At 53.3% G+C, this 16,993-nt stretch overlaps 1 protein-coding gene across 1 annotated transcript in view; it reads right to left on the reverse strand.

The window, feature by feature from the left end:
- The window catches only part of Ptprn2 (protein tyrosine phosphatase receptor type N2), a 653,364-nt gene that overhangs the window by 571,054 nt on the left and 65,317 nt on the right, over nt 1-16,993 (reverse strand). Inside the window, 1 exon segment of the mRNA XM_040742316.1 lies at nt 14,104-14,154. Within this exon segment, the coding sequence (XP_040598250.1) occupies nt 14,104-14,154 (51 nt within the window).

Consider the following 16,993-nt stretch of genomic DNA (forward strand, 5'->3'; position numbering starts at 1 on the left):
TGACTCTTCCCCTTTTTTACAAAATCAGCCCTTATCCTGTTAGTGACAGAATACCAAGAAGATGCCTTACAACCAAAATGGCAGATTCACCACAGAGGCAACAGACGAGACGAAATCTTTGAGATCCCAGTAATGTATCTCCTTCTACGTCATGCATGCTGCTCCCCTGTGCTTGGGGACTGGCCCGATGCTCTACCGCCTTCCCCGGGGACAGAAAACAAGCCGTCCTGACCTGGTTGCTCTGCTCACCTCAGCCAACGCCAACTGCCAACACCAACAGTAGGAAGAGCCTGACTACGTTCCACCTGTCTGTGTGGGGTGATTCAGGGGTTGGGCTCCAAGGAGACAGTAGCACCCGAGTAGGACAGCAGCCTGGGATTGTGCAGGGTCACCTGTTTCTGCCTCAGGTGGATCAGATACCAGCCCTCCAAGGAGCGTCTACTGGTTGTGTTTACAGACCTGCCCGACTTAGCTGAGAATGGACCAGACGCCGTCGCTATGGGGTAAATCAGTGGCCCGGGGGACCTCCTCCGTGCCTCCTCACCCCAGGGGGCTCTCAGCAGACAAGGGTGGCTGCCGAGCATGGAAGGCGTCTCTCAGCGTTTTCAGACTGTCCTGGATCCTCATTCTCATCTAAGAACAAACAGTCAGGGAAGGAAGTGGGAGAGACAAGCTTCGTGTGATGCCTGCGGGGCAAGGTAAGAGACCAGAGGCCACGGTCACGGCTACGAGGAGCCTGTCATAGTGTGATCTTCCCAGAGCTCCAGTGACAGCTGGAAGGGCGCCGGCCAGGACCGGGCCTGTTTTCTAATGTGCTGGCTCCCTCCCACATGTCACCTGAGGACAGGGAGTCCCACCCTCAGGCTTCACCTTTGTGTGTGGGGGGGGTCAAGAGGTGGTGAACACAGCACTCCTCACACAGTGTCAGATGCTGGATGAGCTAGATGAACTACACAGTGCCTGCGGGGTACCCAACACGGCGCTTCCCGACACGTAAGAAACTGTTTTAACTGGCCACCGCTTTCGTGAACGTATTACTGGTTACACTTCTGTGATGTACACAGCTTACTGAAATTTAGAATGTCCCAACGGAAACATAACCGTGAGTTTCCAGAGAGGTTGACTGAGGAAGGCTGTTATGAAAGGTTCTTTGTCCCGGCTGGTCCCGTGGCCCTTGAGCCCCAAATAAACACATAGACGCTATATTAGTTGTAAATCCATTGACCGATGAGTATGACTTCTTATTGGCCAGCTCTGTCTTAATTATTAATTCATTTCTATCAGTCTATGTATTGCCCCCGAGGCTGTGGCTTACCCAGTAATGCCCTGACACAATTCTGTGTGGCGGGCTCGCTCTGCCTACCTTTCCGAAGAGGAGGTGATGGGGGAAGTCCTTCTGTGTATATGTGTCTCTTATTGGTTAATGAATAAAACACTGATGGACTGATTGGCCAGGCAGGAAGTATAGGCAGGGCTAGGAGATGAGGAGAATCCTGGGAGACATAGGCAGCTGGAGTTGCCGCGTAGAGCCCAGGAAGAGAGGAACGTGCAAGGCATTCTCCGGGAAGCCAAGAACACGTGGAAATACATGGATTAATATAAATGGGTTAATAATTAAGACAGAGCTAGCCAGTAAGAAGCCCTAGTCACCGGCCATCAGTTTTATAGTTACTTTAAGTCTTTGTGTGTTTATTTGGGGGGAGTGGTGGCAGCGGGACCAAGGCTGGCGGGAAAGAACACCCCCCCCACACACACCCTGTAACAGAAGGCGGGCTCATTTTGAATGTGGGTGGGACTGTCCTGTGGGCTGGCGTTCCTGGCTGAATGAAAACAGAGAGGGTGATGGAAGCGTCATTCCATGTTCCCCTCTCTCTGCTTCCTGGCTGCAGATGCCATGCGGCCCGCCAGTCACCTCACTCACTGCCACTACCTTCCCCACCACAAGCAGGGTGAAGTCTCCAACTGTGAGCCCAGGTAGACTCTCCCAGCTTCAAGGTGATTTCGCCAGGTATTTTGTTGCAAACTCAACTCTTACACGCATGCTAACATACACAGAATGCCACTCTACGCTCTCTGTTTTTTCCTTCATGAGCGTCTTTGGCTCCGATGCTCTCACGCCATTTGCAGCATGCTACGCCAAGGTCCTAAAGCTACACACACACACACACACACACACACACACACACACACACACACACGCTGCCCCGACCAAGAAACACCTGACCTGCTCTGAGATGCGTTAGACCCAGAGAGATCTCCCAACCAAGCCCAACCCCTCTCTTCTGCTTGCGCAGAAGCTACAGCTTCCTGCACCAGTAAGCATGGTGCCCCGGTGTGTAAGGGACTTCGTATGGACGGGGATCCTGAGGAAGGGGAGAGCCAGGCCCCTGCTTCAAAGGGACAGCTGTGCCGGGCAAGCAGCAGCCCCGGGCAGTGGCCCTGAGCATTCCACAAGGGCAGCCGCTGCTGGCTGTTTGCTTGCAAGCAGGGAGGAAGTTGAGGAGGGAGCAGGGTGTGTGAGGAGCTAGCTGCTCCTGCCTGCACTCATCTCTGCCTGTGGCCTGCCGTGGCATGGAATTGGGGAGCGCAGGTCTGAGGTGGGTGCAAGCTTCATCCAGAGGTCTCGGGACCCCGACTCACAAATCCTCGCCTTGGAGGTGATACGTGGGGGAGGGGGGGCTTAGGATCCACGCAGGCAAGCAAGACGCATGGTCAAGCCAGTCCTCGGAGGCAGTAGACAGGCTCCGAGCACCCAGTTAAAGAGGCTCTGTCTGTGTGTCCTCGTGGGCAGTGTTTCATTTCATCTTTGCATTCACCAACCACAGCTGGGTCTGCGGTCTAGGACACAGACTACCTAGACCTCTATGGCCAAGAAATCTTAATCTGACACCCGAGAGGCTGTGAGAAAGCGGGAGTCGTCTTGAGAAAGGAGATTGGGTGTGGCAATCGCATCTCTTCTGTGAAATCAGGAGGTTGCCTGGAGCCCCTGAGGTTATGGAACCTGTGCAGCTCCAGACTGTGACCAGCCTCAGCTCCACCCTGTGTGGCCGGTGAGCACTGCAGCTTTCCCCGGCAGACTCTGGGAGCGCTGTCAAGGCTGCTCCGTACCGGTTGTGGCGTCATGGTGGAAGGCCTTGGTGGCATCGTTGTGGCATCATGAGATCGGTAGCTGTTTATGAGGCAATAGCTGGATGGGTTCCCGGATCCCAAGGGCCCGGGAGCCGTTTCCTCAGCGTAAACTGAGCCCACTGCTTTCAGAGACCTGGGTCGCAAGACAGGGATTGGATCTTCAGGGAAGCCCTTTACCAGTCAAGAATTCCAAATCTGTGGCCATGGAGACCACAAACGGTCTCACTCCGGAGCTTTTCTTGAGTCATTCTACAACGTGCATTGGGGAATTGCATGCTAACAGGGTTCAGGGCACACGGCCCACCCCACCCGCCCCACCCCGAATTTGGCCTGATCTTATGGAGGCATTATGTGCAAGGGTGTTTTGCCTGCGTGGGTGCCTGTGCAGCGTGTGTATGCCTGGTGCCCATGGTGGCCATAGAGCAGACAGCAGAAGCATGCAATATTAAAGCTAGAATTCCCAGACCGCCTTCCAGCTGCTGGCTCCCTGTGAGCGCACAACACCTCACTGTAGGACCAGTAGCGTAACCCTGATTCCAGGCTGACAGAATGGACAGGAGTCCCGGCGGAACAGAGGGAGCGTGTGAATTCAAAGGGAAGATACTTGCGTCTCTCTCTCTCTCTCCTCTCTCTCTCAGCAGAGTACACTGAGACCTTTCTCTGTTGAAAATGGACAGAGATTGATTAAAACAACAACAACGAAACATAAAAATTCGTCTCTGTAACAGCATAACTTATAAAAATATCACAGATCCTCCATGCTAAGAACTGAGGCAACGTCTTATGTGTGTGGATGAGCTCCTTAGCTGACTCACAGCCTGTAGACACACGTCTATCATTTTTTTTTGGTGTGTGTGTGTGTCTATCTGTATATGTATGTGTCTATCTGTATGTGTGTGTACGTGAATGTCTATGCATATGTCTCTGTGTGTGTTGTATACACACACGTGAAGGTTTGCTCACCCAGTGGGCACATGTAGAAGTTAGAGGTTGGCATTGGAATGTTGTCCTCATTTCTCCACCTTAATTTTTTGAGACAAGGTCCAGTAAGTCCCTGGGATCCTTCTGTCTCTTATTCCCACCTTGGAGTTACAAGACTGTTCTACTGTGCCCATATGGGTTATGAGGATTTAACACCGTCCTAACGCATGTATAAGAAGTGCTTTACCAACTGAGATATCTGCTCTGTCCTGTTCCATGTTTTGTTTTGTTTTGTTTCAGTTCGTATGAATTGAGGTTCCTGGGGTGGGGGAAGCCAAACCCATGTAAAAGCCACTATGAGACTAATAGACCAATAGGACATCTGTGGTTGTGGAGAGGTTGGGATGTTGCAGGCCCAGAGCTGGATGACAGCGTATCACGAGTTACCTCCAGCCCCTTAACAGCCATCTCTGCGTGACCTAACCCTTATGACCATTCATTAAGACTTCTGGGAATGAGTGAACAGAGCACTGGCCTCTACTAGTTCTCAGACAGCGTGGGAAGACTGCGCCACAGACTTCCTTTGCTGTGACAAACGCATCTGATGGCCTTATTGATACGTCCGGAAAATACATCGACTTGATTCTCTTCGCTCCACTACCATAAAAACTTGCTAAAACAGGGGGCTGGGGAGAGGACTCAGTGGTTAAGAACACTGGTTGGTCTTCCTGGGGGACCTGGTTTAACTCCCAGCACCCCCGTGGCAGCTCACAATTGACTGTCATTCCAGTTCCAGGTAATCTGACACCCTCTTCTGGCCTCTGTGGTCACCATGGGCACCAGGCATACACACACTGCGCAGGCATCCGTGCAGGCAAAACACCCGTGCACATCATGCCTCCGTAAGATCAGACTGTAGGCAAGCCTGCAAGGGATTTTCTAATTGATGACGATGGGGAGAGAGCCCAGCCCATCGTGGGTGGGGCCACCCCTGGATGGGTGGTCCTGGGTTCTTTCAGAAAGCAGGCTGAGCAAGATATGAGGCAACACTATTTTGTGGCTTCCAGGTCAGCTCCTGCCTCCAGGTTCCTGCTGTGACTTCCTCTGGTGATACTCTGTGGAGGTGTAAGCCAAACAAGCTCTTTCCTCCCTGGGTTGCTTTTGGGCATGGTAACCCTCGCTAGGACAGGCCCCCAAGGAACTGGATGCAGGACAAGAGCCTGGAGTCCCCACCTTTGTTCTGTGTTGGTTAAAGGCAAAGAAATAAGCAATTGTCCTTGACCTTTTCTATTCATGGCAGGAAGGCTATTAACAACAACAACAACAAAAAACAATAACAAAAGAAAAAAATGGACAGGGTTTCCATCAGGGAGCCCTCACAAGCCTGATCCAAAGTGCCACCAGGAATGCTATAACTAGGCACTGCAGAGCCACGTTCTGCGGCCGGAGCCTTTGTCCGGGACCAGGAAGACGGTCTGTATTTGCGCAGGGAAGACTGCAAACTGGAAATTTGCGCCATGACTCACACGGGCCTCCAAGGACGCCACACCGTCAATCTGGACCGCCCCGGCTCATGAGGTAGGAATTACTGTTGGGAAGCCCACAAACCAGGTCACCTTAACGGCACAGGCACTTCCCCAGAATGGAGAGCCTCCCCACAGCTCCCACCTCCCTCCCAGACTCCCTCATACTCAGCAAGCAGAGCTCTAGTTACCCAGCCTAATGTTCCCCGTGGAACACTAAGTAAGCCTGTTTTCTTTATGCGCTAGTTTAAAAGGTGAAATGATTTTCTCTTTTTTTTCTTTTTTAATTTCATTTTATATTCCAACCACAGTTCTCCCTCCCACACCTCTCCTCCCCCCCCCCGCCTACTCCCAACCATTATTGCCTCCCTCCCCAACCCACCTCCAGGCCACTCCCATGAGGAGTCACCATAGGCTGGCATAATAGGTTGGGGCAGGGCCAGGCCCCTCTCCCATGCTTTAAGGCTGAGCATGGCGTCCCACCACAGGGAATGGGCTCCCACAAGCCAGCTCATGCACCAGGCTTGTATCAAGGTCCTACAGCCGGGGGGCCCTCAACTAGTCCAAACTTCACAGCTGTCTCCCACATACGGAGAGGCTAGTTCAGTCCCCTGGAGTCTCCACAGGCGTGGGTCTAGAGGTCATGAGTTCTTACCAGCTTGGTTTAGCCATCTCTGTAAGATTTCTCCATCATGTATTCCTTCCTTCCTCCCTCTCTTCGACTGGATTCCCGGAACTCGGCTTGGTGCTTGGTGGTTTTCTTATTAATGTGACCAGATATCTAATAATAGCGGCTTGGAGGAAAGGGCTGGTTTGTATTTATTTATTTACTTAGATTTATTCGTTCCATTTTATGTGTGCAAGTGTTTTTGCCCACCACATGTATGCTTGTATCTGTACATCACATGCTTGTCTGGCGCCCGGAGAAGTCAGAAGGTGGCACTGGATGTCCCTGGACCTTGAGTTCTCCCCCCCCCCGCGCAGTGTGAGTGCTCGGGATCAAACCCGTGTCCCCTCTGAGAACAACATGTCCCCAGGCCTGCACAAGGTGGGTTATTTCTGTGTATAGTCCAGGGGGACACAGTTCATCCCTGTTGGGTGAGCATGCTGGCAGGCAGTGGCTCACGCTGGCCTTCAGGGACCTCACGCCACCCCTCTGAACTGCCCTCGCCCACAGTCAGGAAGCTGAGAGAGACGATCACTGGCGCTCAGCTGCTTTCTCCTTCCCTTCAGTCCGAGACTCCAGCCCACGGAACGGTGCCGCGCACATTCAGGGTGAGACTTCCCCCTCAGTGAAACGTACCTGGGCCTATCTTCATGGGCACAGACAGCTGTTCCTATGCAGGGTTCTAAACCCTTTTATGTTTACAAGGAATATGAACCGTCGTAACTTGTCTTCCCTTGTTTGTTGGGGATGGGTGACTGTCCCCTACCAAACCCCGGGTCCCTCCTCTAAAAGCTCAAACAGCTGTACCCTGCTCACATTCACCCCACGTTACTTACTCTCAACCCTCCTCCTCGCCCTCTCTTTCTCCTTCCCAGAAAGACGCTGCCCGTGGCCTTTGTCTCACGGTTTTCTAAAAATTGACAGGTGAGAGAAATGAAGTTTGCCCATGCTTGTTGGGGGAAGTCCTGTGCATTTGTCAATAAAGTACTGTTGAGCCAATAGGAAACCTAGATAGGAGGGACTAGGAGTCGAGGAGGATTCTGGGAAGGAGAAACACAAGAGAGTCAACATGTGACGCCATGGGGTAGGAAGCCCGGAACTATTCTCCGGTAAGAGACATACTTAGATTAACAATTATGGGGTAATTACTTAAGTCAGAGCTAGCCAGTAAGAAACAAGCAAGGCCAACAGCTTCATAATTAATATAGCCTCCTGTGTGTTTATTTGGGGACTACAATGCGGCAGAGCCCAGGCGGCTGGCGGGGGATAAACCAAAGCGGCTAGCAAGGAAAAACCTTCCCTTAACACATGCTGTAAACATATCTTCCGTAGCCATCCATGCTTCCCAATTCCCTGTAGAAGCCAGGGAGCTGACACAGTAGGTTACAGACCCTGCCTCTTGGGGAAGGCAGTAGTTCAGAACCCTTTGTCCTCCCGTGGAAGACAGAATGCCCTGTCCCTTTCTTTGTCCACTGCTGAAGGCTGCTGGGCCAGACACAACTAACATTAAAAAATAAACACGTTTACTTCTCCCTAGAGCACTAGTTCTGGTGAATGAGTCTCAGCCACGGCCCGAGGATGGGTTGGAGGAGTTGGTAAGAACCCCCTGGAAAGAAGCCGAGTCTGCCCAGACAGGCTGATTAGGGCTGCAGTGCCATGAAGAGGTTGTAGCCTGCAGGCCCAGGGGCTGATTACCCTGACGTGTATGCTGAGCAGCCAATCGCCCGTTCACCTCTGCGTCATAACACCCTGTGACTAGTACGCAAATCTTTGGAATCTATTGATTTGACAGACCACTAGCTTCTGCCAGCCAAAAGCTAACAATGTCATCAGATAGCGCCTGGGGCCTAAACCAAAGTCCCCGGTGTCCCCGTCCCCCCCCCCCCAGTCTCACTGTAGCTGTCCTGCGGGTGTTCCTACAGAGGCACTTCAATCTCTGTTCTGTAAAACTATAAAACTGCTTTCACCCTGGAATACAGAGTTTGGGGTAACCTAAATCTGTGCTTCCCGGGACCATGATCATTCAAATTAGGTCCTGGGATAAACCATCTCTTATTCCAAGGTGAGAGAGTGCTGTGGTTTTGTTTTGTTTTGTTTTTCCATTGACGGTGACAAAACAGAGAATTCCTTCTACCTAGGTACACACAAACATTTCTGTTACCAGGGAAATAATGTGTCTCTCGGGGCAAGCAGGGAGAGGAGGAGGAGGGTTGGTTCTCAGTCTCATTAATAAAAGAATTTTAAAAAATGGATTCTAAAGGGAGCTCAAGAACCATTTTATTAGAGACCAAGGAAACAGCACAGTTAGGGTAGAAATCCTGCCGGCAGCAGGTAGGGGAGACGGTGGGGTGGGGGAAAGGTCGTGCCCTTTAGAGTTAGCCCAGGAATAGAAATCGCTTATTTAGGGAGGGAGGGAGGGAGGGAGGGAGGGAGGGAGGGAGGGAGGGAGGGAAAAACACACACATGAAGACTGGAAGTGGGCTAGTGAGCCCCCCAAAAAGCACAGCCGTGCGGTCCATTCACGTTTACCGCCTTCCTCCTCTCCCATCCTGTTTGGCTTCCTAGGACTTGGTTCCGCGCATGCTCCGTCTGTTAGACCGCACGCCAGGGTGGAGGACGGCTCGGCTGGGCTCCCAGTCTCTCTCCGCTCGCTGGCTCCTTGCTCCTCTTGCTCAGGCACGTTAATCTTGATGTAGCCTTTGCTGGTTCCCAACCCTCCCTTCACACTCCTGAGATGACTCACTCAGTAAATACCTTCAGCTGAGGGCCCTCCCTGATAGCCCAGAGCAGAATGCAAACGAAGTCAGAGCCAGGCTTGGCCAACAGTTAGAGGTGACCTTTCGGGGTGGGAATTTTCCTAAGCCCTCCGTTCCTGGCAACCGGGCACTTGCGGCACCTGTGTGGCACAGGGCCACTGGGAGGAGGCGGCTGTTTTCCGTTCTTCTTCTTCTTCTATTTTTTATTTTTAATGTGGAGCGCTTCGTGAGTTTACGTGTTAGCACAGGAGCAAACTTCTCCGTGCCGCTCCAGCCACGTGAGTGAGCACGGGGCTAGGTTTCTTCAAGGGCCCTGACTACCAAGAGGGAAGCGCCCCCGTGGGTCAGGTACCGCACCGGGAAAGTGGAGCCACACATTATTAACTGTTTGGTTTTATTTGAAACACTCCGGTACTGGGTAATTAAAAGCTAGCAGGCCCAAAGGTCATTGTATCTTTAATACGCTGACTTTATCGCAGTTGCCCTTCCTGAGGATTTGAAATGCCGTATCGATAAAGACATGTGTGTAGGAAGACATTTGAGAAACAGAAAAATATAAGCCAAGCAACAGTGGCTTCTCAGACGAGGAGCCGTAGCTTGGCACAAGATCTTTGAGGCCTTCCCTTCCTGTCTGCATCGCCGTCACCATACCAAGTGGGCTTCCAAGGCTGCTCTCAACGGTTTTGGCATTGTCCACCCTCCCTTTCTAAGGTCTGCCTAGCATCTGCATCGTGAATAAAACAGAAGCGCGCGCGCGGCTAATACTGACGGCCAACGTAATCGGGTTTAGAGTCCCCTAAAGAGCAGAACTCTGGGCCTGTCTAGATCAGGTCAGGCAGCTCCATACCATGGCACGGGGACCAGCCCCCGCATGCCCCCGCATGCCACGCCTCCCCCACCGTAGTAACGGACTGTCCTTTACATTGTAAGCCGTACGCAAGAAACTGTTCTTCACCTAAGTTGCTTCTTGTAGTGTGTTTGGGTACGGCAACAGGAAAAGTAGCTTATACCATAATTATAAAAGCATCCCCTGGGGCCCGAGAGATGGCTAAGCAGCTGAAAGCACTGGCTGATCTTCTGGAGACCTAGGTTTGGTTCCCGGCACCCACAGCTACCTGCAACTCCAGTCCTAGGGGGTCCCATGCCCTCGTCTGGCCCCTGTGACACGTATGCATTGTACCAATAGACATTCCGTGCAAGTAAAACACCCATATGCATACAAATAAACAATGAACTTGTTTAGAGCATTCTCATTTCATTATTAAGGACGCACCCGCGGTGTCTGGCATTGACATAGTTATCACTGCAACGTGGCTATCTGTGCTGGAAGCATCCCTTAGTAAATTGGATTGATCCATTAGTAATCGTGGGTTTCTTCTTAGAACGTCGTCTGTCTCGTGAGTCAGGTTTCAGGTCGGGGCTTGTGCAGCCCAGAGACGCCTCCGCGAACACTGACACAGTGGTGTAATGTAAGCATCTTTGTTTAATCTTTGCAAATTTGCCTGAACTCTTTCTCACTCGTGGGACTCCCTTTGAGGACAGACTGTCTAGTTTCTGATGCGCCGCTCAGAGTTACCAGCTGTGGAAGAAAAAAACCACTTCCCAGTCTTTTGAAGCAGATTTTCCTCACGCTCGGGAATCCCATGTACCTTGTCTAAACTCTGTTTTCTTCAGACCACTCCAGGACGGGCTGAACAGCTTTTCGGAGGTTACATTTTTCCAATGCTCTGGCTGTGGTTTTGGTGAGAAGTGTCACCCAGAGCACCTGTGACTCCCCGTGCGGTGGAGTCAACCACTGAGAGATGGTTGGATCCTGAGGACTCCGCCCTGATCAATGGGCTGGTCGGTGTGTTTATTGGTAGAGAGGAAAATGCGGGGCTTGGCAGGAGGAAAGTGGGCCCTTGGGGCAGCTCTTGGGGGTCTATACCTCGTCCCTGACTCTCGGTTTCCCATCTGGGCAGCTCTGCTGCTCTGTGCCCCCTTGGCCTCCTAGTCTGCCCTGCCTGTGTCAAAAGGAGTAGGGACGGCTGCCCAAGGAGCAGTGGCTCTCAACCTTCCTGACGCTGCTGTGACCCTTTAAATACAGTTCCTCGTGTCGTGGTGACCCCCCCCCAAACCATAACATTATTTTTGTGGCCGCTTCATAACTGTGATTTTGCTACTGTTGTAAACTGTAATGTAAATATCTTCGGAGCTGGAGGTCTGCCAAAGGGGTTGTGACCCACAGGTTCAGAACCTCTTCCGTGGGCCAAGGCACCTAAAGCCACAAGCCAGGAATAAGGTTTCCCTCATTTTGGGCTCCTTTTGCTATTATTTTGCCATAACAACCGAAAGCTAACATATGCAATGCCCATAATATACTTGTTCCGTGAAGTTTCCCGTCCCAACCGTTTTCAGGAATATAGCTCGGCGGCGTCAAGAACACTACTGCTGTGCAATCACCAACACACACCCTCTCTAGAACTTTCTCATCTCCTAGACTGAAGCCCCTCACCAATCAAACCTCCCCAACCCCCATCTCCAGATACTGCCTCCCAACGTCCCACTGTCTGTCTTTGAATCTGACCCTCTAGGAGCCGTGGGCGTTTGTCCTTTTTTGCTTATTTTACAGAGCACGGTGTCCTGCGTCAGTGATACCCAGCTATGCACAGGTCCGGGTTTCCCTTCTCTGTCTTCCAAGGCATGAATTCTGACTCTTTCCATCTTGGGGCTATAACGGACAGTGCTGTAGTGCCCACAGGTGTGTGTATTCTTTAGGTCTTGGCTGTCAGTTATTTTGGGCGTATGCCCACGAGCGGGATTGCTGAATCATACTTTACTTTTAGTGAGCAACCACACTCTTTCCACAGCACAGAACCATTTCATCCTGCCTCCCCCCCACCCCACCCCACCCCCGATCCCGCTGATGCGGTTTGTTTTGTGTAGGTGTGTTTGTTTGCTTTTACCGTACTGAAGATCATGCCAGGGTCTTGTATGTACGAAGTAAGTCTCTACCACAGAGCTACACACCCTAGACCTTTGGTTTCCTTTGCTTTATCTTTTTTTTTTAATAACAGGTGTAAATTGACTATGTTTAGCTTTTGACATTCTTCATAAATTACCTCATTCCACCCAAGCACTTTAAGTTTTGGGCTTTTATTTTAAAGGTCTGTGGGCGTCTGAAACACACAGATTAGCTAATGAGATTATACACGCCTGCCTCTGCCGCAAGAGAAGGGGGGGGGGGAGAATGAAGGAGACCCCGTGTACGAATGCGGGCACCCAGGACTCCAGGCCACACCCTGCCCCGTGGCCACCCGTCCGTCTTCACCAAGCCCGGCCGCACCTCTCCGCTCCACCAGCTGGCAGGCTGAATTATACAGTCACCATGACAACAGTAAATCCAGGCCAGTAGCAACAGGATGTTATGTTTGTTATGACTCCTGTCAGCCACAGCAAACACCCAGGCTCTCAGCACTTGGGCAGCCTGCCTTGCCATTTCCTAGACCTAATTGCACTAGAAAAGGGTGTCAAATACTGTCTGTTCCCATACATCAAGACCTGAATATCTATATTTACATTTAAACTGCTTTCCTTTCCCAAAGTAATGGAGAGCTATTATCTTAATAATGTGCCTATCACTGAAAGCAAGTTGGAGTTGGGGAAGACAATAAGCTGAAGGATGACTGTGGTTCCCTTCCAGACTTGCTTTCTGATGAGGGAAAGGGGACAGCTGTGTCTGTCATTTTGCTGGTGCCTTGTCTCTGGTTACAATAAACACACACACAGACATACACATGTGCACGCGCACGCACACACACACACACACACACACACACACAGAGTGTCCTTTACCATCAGACGCTTGGTGGATTCAGGCTGATAAGACATTTTTAAGATAATATACTTAATGCTTTCTCCCAAAAAAGAGCAACACAAAGTACAATCCAAGGAGTCTGGAGTCGGGCCAGCCAAGCCACATGGTTGGCAGGACCCACACCTGGCCTGGCCTGGCCCGTCGCAGTCTTCACAGAAATGTCCCCTCCACCCCCAGAAAGCAAACACGGCGCAGGGCTGGGGACAGTTGGCATCCTGCTCTCCGTCCTTCCCAGGGCCGGCGCTGTCCTTCCCCGCTGGCTCTTGCTGCCAGCTCAGATACACATGACAGTTCTCCACACCCTGAGATCCCTGATGCAGGCCACAGGGCTGGTCGTTTGCATGGCCCACGAGCGCTGGGCTCAGTGTTGCAGCACAGACAAAACTTGGCTCCTGCACTCAAGGAAGGGCTTGCCCTGGACCTGTCCCCAAGGCTGGTGCCTTCTCTGCAAATCCGGCAGCCTGTAGGCACCTGTGGCTATGCAGGGCCACAGGAGGAGGGTACCTGTGCCAGCTCAGAATTAACAGCAGCAGGAACACTTCTCCCCACTTATCAGCTAAAGGGGGAGATGGGCAGTGAGCTAAGAAGAAAGACACTGTGTGCCCCGCCAGCCAGCCTTGGGTGCCTGAGGACCACGCGTACCCACCAGCCTCACTCTGCGGCACACAACTGTGACCGTCCGGCATCGTGCCCACCCGTCCTTTAAGTTCAAACAGCGAACTTCCCAGGACTGGCCACCCAGCCAACAAGACACAGAGCAGTTTTCTTCATCTGAGAAGCCCTTGCTCCCCCTCACCCCCCCACTCCTTGACAGCCCAACCCTTCCAGGAGCTGGTTCTAGGAAGGATTTCCCGTGAGACCGGCCGGAAGACAGGAACACAGAACGTGTGTAGGCACCACCCGCAGGCTGGGTGTGGGGCGGGGACAGCTAGGGCTATCGTGGAGGACTGCGGGTACTCTAGATCACATTCAGCCTCTCCTCTGTACGCCAGAGTCCGTCGTCAACCATGCTCCTGCCTCCTGCTGCAGGGAACGGCCCTAAACACGAGGACTGGGGCTGACGGCTCCGAGACACGCGCCTGCGTGTGAGAGCCCTCTCCGTCCACGGCGTCCGAGGACAGACGGCGCTGCTGCCCTCTTCAGAACACACAGCCTCCCCCCCCCCCAGGGACTGGAGGCCACCCTCCTACTCGACGGCAGAAGAAACAGAGCCGGAGTTTCGGCGGTGCCCCGTGCAGGGCCCACACTCACCGTTCACACAGGCCTCCGACGATCCACACAGGCCGTCCTCAGACAAGCAGCCTAGACGAGAGAGATGGAAGAGGGGTCAGTGGCGGAGAAACAGAGGGCCCTTGAGGCTTTCCAGACCCGCCCACCCACGCAGACCCCCTTCTTCGTGACGGTGCTGGGTTGTTCTGAAGCCATCAGAACAGACCCCGGCATGATCTGGCCAAGCTCTTCAGCAGGAGGGTGCCTGGCACGTCCTGTGCCCTCAAGACCGCTTCAGAGAGGGCGCACATCCTTGGCGTGGTCGTCTACGATGACGCACCCCGCCCCTAGCCTCGCAGCATTGCCCGGCTGCCCACCCCGGGGGAGTCCCAGGGGCTTGAGGATGAGCTCACAGTCAGTAGCATCATGGGGGCAGCAGTGGACCAGACCTCTGGGCCTAATACAGCTGTGCTCATGGGAAGGGACTCTGCCACCTGCCCCCGATGGTTCTAGGGAGACCGGCTGTTGCTACAGGGAGGCGCCTGCAGTGTCAGTGACCACCATGGACGGTGACAGATGGGGAGAGGACAGGTAGGTGGAGGGCAACAGAGGTTATGAACAGGGGCAGAAGAAGGGGTGGTTGGCACTCAGAAGGGACCTCCACCTAAAGGGAGCACACGAAGGTGACTAGCCTCTCCTCCCTGTAGCTGAAAGGGACCTTGACGGCCTCTCATGAAACAGTGAGTTAGGCAGCTGGGTGCAGCCCGTACAGCGTGTCAAGCCACCCTGAACACAGAGGAGGGTTGGGGTCATCTGGGCCTGATGACCCCATCTAGGCAGGGTCGGGGGGTGGGGCACGAGAAAGGCTTCTGTCTATACTCTGATGACCCCCGCTTAGGGATGCAACACTATCTTCACTCCTGTGCCTGTGCGGTGCTAGGAGCCCACAAGAGCGGAGTCTGCTCTGAGAGTACGTGTCTTCCAACGGCAAAGCCCTACGCCCTTCACGACTGTTTCTCCAAATGAGCAAACTCCTACGCACCTGCCGAGGCCCACTCAAAAGTCCCCCCACCCCATGGAGTCGTCCTCCACACGGCTCACTGGCTAGTGAGTTCTGTCCAGCCACCAAATGGGGCCTGCCGCAGTGTGCAGTGAGCGTAAAGAATGCATCGCCCTCTCAGGAATGAGGATTCTGGGGATCTTCTTTGCATCTTCTGCCCATTCCCCTTCAGTGGCTACCATTGTGTCTAAGTCGGTGACTGAGCACAAGGCAACTGCAAACTGACACAAAACTATTAGTTAAAAAAAAATTAACTGAGCCACTAGCTCACAAAAATTGGTACAAATAGTTATAGCTGCAGCAACCAATGGCATTGCAGGCACAGGTAGACCAAGACACGAAACCAGGCTTGCTCCACACAAAGGAGACACGGCTCTGGAATTCGCGTGAGTCAGTGGCCCCGCCCATCCTTGTGATGGCATGCCAGGGGAGAGAGCCATGGCTGGTGGGTCCTTTGCTTAGGTGACCTGTCTTGAGGGGACTCTGGGTCACACCCAGGTGAGCTGTCTCCACACAGTCACTGATGATGGGGGATGTCCTTCTGTATGCTGTGGATATATGTGTCTCTTATTGGCTGACGAATAAATGCTGGTTGGCCAGTAGGCATGTAGCTGCTGAGGAAGCAGGCTGTCCGGGCACCACCGGTGCAAGGACACCTTAAGCTGGAAGACGGTCTGGAGTAGTTGTGTGCACTGCTCCAGGCCCTGGCTCCAGCAGTGGACACACGGCACTGTCCCACGTCCTGGCCATGGACACACGGCACTGTCCCATACCCTGGCCATGGCAGCGGACACACGGCACTGTCCCATGCCCTAGCCGTGGCCACACAGAACTGTCCCACGCCCTGGCCATGGACACACGGCACTGTCCCATACCCTGGCCATGGCAGCGGACACACGGCACTGTCCCATGCCCTAGCCGTGGCCACACAGAACTGTCCCACGCCCTGGCCATGGACACACGGCACTGTCCCATACCCTGGCCATGGCAGCAGACACACAGAACTGTCCCACGCCCTGGCCGTGGACACACAGCACTGCCCCACGCCCTGGCCGTGGACACACAGCACTGTCCCACGCCCTGGCTGTGGCCGTGGACACACAGCACTGTCCCACGCCCTGGCCGTGGCCGTGGACACACAGAACTGTCCCACGCCCTGGCCGTGGCCGTGGACACACAGCACTGTCCCACGCCCTGGCCGTGGCCGTGGACACACAGCACTGCCCCACGCCCTGGCCGTGGACACACAGAACTGTCCCACGCCCTGGCCGTGGCCGTGGACAAACAGCACTGTCCCACGCCCTGGCCGTGGCCGTGGACACACAGCACTGCCCCACGCCCTGGCCGTGGCCGTGGATATACAACTCTGGTGAGCAGCATTACAGTCCTCAGCAAGCGCCTACAGGAAGACCTAGACAAAGGCAGGGTTGCAGGCACAAGTGCAGACACACGGCTCAGCTGAGGGCGGAGTTCTGTGTTTGTCACGTGAGATGGCAGATGCCAGAACTCTCTAGAAAAAGGCATAGGCTTCCTGTGCCTGCCTGAATCACACAGACAATTAGAACTGATGGAACAAAATGTGCATTGTGTGTCCCTGTAAGCTCCAGCTACAGCAAGGCAGCCTGGCTCAGGCATCTGCCCAGCTTGAGTCATTGCAGGAACCTTGCCCCTCATTCAGAAAGAGTTCCTGTGAGGCATTCCCAGAGGTGCCGTGGGCACTTGTCTCAGGCCAAGAGTCATTGTGTGCTAATTGGCTGCTAATTCGTGTGCATTGTTACGTGCCCTGAAATCAATGAAGATATATTTCATTGTAAATGTCAGATGCCTAGTAACATTGATTGTTATGGTAAGTCACCCAGAGGAAAGGAGCGT

Source organism: Mesocricetus auratus, unplaced genomic scaffold (assembly GCF_017639785.1).
Source record: "Mesocricetus auratus isolate SY011 unplaced genomic scaffold, BCM_Maur_2.0 Super-Scaffold_15014, whole genome shotgun sequence".
NCBI lineage: Eukaryota > Metazoa > Chordata > Mammalia > Rodentia > Cricetidae > Mesocricetus > Mesocricetus auratus.